The sequence below is a fragment of the Mesitornis unicolor genome, unplaced genomic scaffold (genome assembly GCF_000695765.1).
Source record: "Mesitornis unicolor isolate BGI_N332 unplaced genomic scaffold, ASM69576v1 scaffold20071, whole genome shotgun sequence".
Lineage (NCBI taxonomy): Eukaryota > Metazoa > Chordata > Aves > Mesitornithiformes > Mesitornithidae > Mesitornis > Mesitornis unicolor.
In genome coordinates, this window is record NW_010164683.1 from 7,035 (window position 1) to 9,704 (window position 2,670).

General features: G+C 52.1%; 1 protein-coding gene across 1 annotated transcript in view; it reads right to left on the bottom strand.

The window, feature by feature from the left end:
- The window catches only part of ALDH3A2 (aldehyde dehydrogenase 3 family, member A2), a 7,343-nt gene that overhangs the window by 3,281 nt on the left and 1,392 nt on the right, over positions 1-2,670 (bottom strand). Inside the window, exons 4-7 of the mRNA XM_010194398.1 lie at positions 1,029-1,237; positions 784-901; positions 524-665; positions 167-333 (exon numbers count right to left, since the gene is read on the bottom strand). Of these exons, the coding sequence (XP_010192700.1) occupies positions 167-333; positions 524-665; positions 784-901; positions 1,029-1,237 (636 nt within the window). The remainder of the gene's footprint in view (positions 1-166; positions 334-523; positions 666-783; positions 902-1,028; positions 1,238-2,670) is intronic.

Below are 2,670 nucleotides of genomic sequence, written 5' to 3' on the forward strand. Positions count from 1 at the left end.
TTGGAGCCTCCAGCAGCTCTGGGGATGCTCGTGGACCCCATGAGCCAAACACTGCAATTCATGTGCAAAGAGGAGCCAACACGGACCCTGTGGAGAGCCTGGGACCGGCCTTGTTGAGGATCGAACTGTGCAGACACCTCTGGGGGGGAGCACAGCCCACACCCACCTTCTTGTTGTTGGAGAAGACATACAGGGCGAGGGGCTTCTCCCGACGGTTGATGAACTCAATGGCTTCATCCACGTTCTTCACGGTCAGGATGGGAAGGACCGGTCCAAAGATTTCCTCCTCCATCACCTTTGACTCCGGAGAAACATCGGTGAGGATGGTGGGTGCTGAGGCAAAGAGGAGGGCAGAAGACAGCATGAGCACTACAGAAGACAAGGCCCATCGCAGGACCTCGTCCTGGGCACCGCCTACATTCAACACACACCAAACAAACCACAGACATGCACAGCCCCCAAAAGACACCCACAACCAGCAGAAGGTCCCACCCTCCACTTCCCCAGCAGCTGCTACAAGCACCTATGAAGCAGGAGGCCTCATCAGTCTCTCCCCCGTGAGCGATCTTCTGCCCTTCCAGCAGGCCCAGGACCCTCTTGAAGTGGCGCTTGTTGATGATCCTTTCATAATCTGGGGACGACTTCACATCTTTCCCGTAAAACTCCTGCCAAAGGGCACAGCAGAACCAAAGCACTCAGCATTACCTCCACAGCGTCGGCACTGCAGCTACCTGCACCTTCTACCTCAGACCTGGGCTGTAGCGGGGGGAAATCCATACTCACCTGCAGAGTCGCCTTGATGTTCTCCACCACCTTGCTCTGGATGGACGGGTCACAGAGGATGTAGTCTGGGGCGATGCAGGTTTGCCCACAGTTCATGTACTTCCCCCACGTTATCCGCCTATGGGAGAAAGGGAGGTGGTTTCTCCACAGTCGGTCCTGTCCAGCCCCCACAGCCCGGCCAACCATGCCTGAGCGACACCCGTGGGCTGGGGACAATGGCCCACCGAGGGTTTCAACAGCCTGACCTGCAGGCGACGGCCAGGTCACAGTCGGTGTCGATGTAGCAGGGGCTCTTCCCGCCCAGCTCCAGGGTGACGGGCGTCAGGTGCTTGGCAGCTGCTGCCATCACGATTTTGCCGACCGCGGTGTTGCCGGTGTAGAGGATGTGATCGAATCGCTGGGTCAGCAGCTCTGTCGTCTCAGGGACTCCTCCAGTGACCACCGAGTACAGCTCCTGTGAGGGGAACAAAAGCCTGGATTTGAAGCAAATATTGGGTTGGCCAAAAAGTAATTGTGGAGGGTTTTGTTTGTTTGCTGTTGGTTTGCGGGTTTTTTGTGTTTCTTTGGTTGTTTTTTTTAAATAGATGGACATATATGTCTTGAAATGTAACTAACTTAATTTTAAACCACAAATAAATATTTTTTAAGTTATGTTCTCTGTTCCCTGCCACTTTCCCAAGAAAAGGGCATTTTCTTTCCCTCTGCTTCAAAAGACCATCTACCGTGAGAGCCTCTGCTGATAAGACAGTGTGTACTAGTTTTGTAGGCAGTTTGTACAAGAAATGGTGGGGAGGGGTAGGGTTTCAATTGTCCTGACTTGCAACTGGGTAGAGCTCTATGTTTTGCCTTCCTGTTTTGGCTTTTTTTTTCAGCAATGCTCCCAGCCTGGAAGCTGGGGTATGGTTTCAGTGCAAGTCAAGTCATGAAATACTGCAGTTCTTGGTGATCAGAGCAGGTGGGTTCTCACCCCAGCCCCAGGCACCCAAATCCCCAAGAAAGCAGATTCAGCAAAGGGATGCTCTAGTCCTGATTGCTCGAGTTCTGACGTGAAATGGAGCCACAAAGAATAAAGCAAGCATGCAAAAAAGGAAAGAAAATAACAGAAAAAGCACTCATCAGGATGGTTATCATCGTCATCAAGTACCACAAGTCCTCAGGAGATGGAAAAACAAGAGCATCCATAGGCTGGATTCTGGGCCCTCCCTGCCTGAGAACTCAAGGGCAGACCTAGAACCTCCAGGTGATCTAGAACCTGATATAGAACTATCAAGCTACCTAGAATGTGATCTAGAACCTGCTCTAGAACCACAAAGTGACCTAGAACCACAAAGTGAGCCAGAACAAGCAGCAGTTCTGAACCAACAAATGAGCTGGAGTTAGACCATGGTCCTGAACCAAACACCAGTCCTGAATTGACAAGAGAGCTAAACCCACTCTCAAACCAGCAACCGACCTGGAACCCAGTCTATATCAAAGGAGCAGCTCTCCATGGGGCAGATTCACATGTGAGCTACATTTGGATCTGGTCAAAGGGCAGTGACAACAGAGACAAGCTCTGCTCCTTCCCCTGAAATGAAGTGTCCATTGCCCTGTCATGCCACATGAAGTAACGGAAGTGGAGGTCGAGGCCAGGGGTTAATCAGGCTGTGGACCTACTCCCACACATTAACAAGGGCACATAAGACTGCCAGGCTCTCCTGAAGGCTGTCTCTTTCTCAGCTCTCACCCTGCCCCTAGAGAAAGCACTGACTCCCAGAGGAAACTGCACATTGGGGCCCTGCTGGCAGAGCAACAGCTTCAGTGACACAGTGCAAGGGATGTCAGAACTGCTGGACAAGTGGAGGAGAACCACCACCTCCTGCTGCAAGGATGCTTCAGCAGCACATG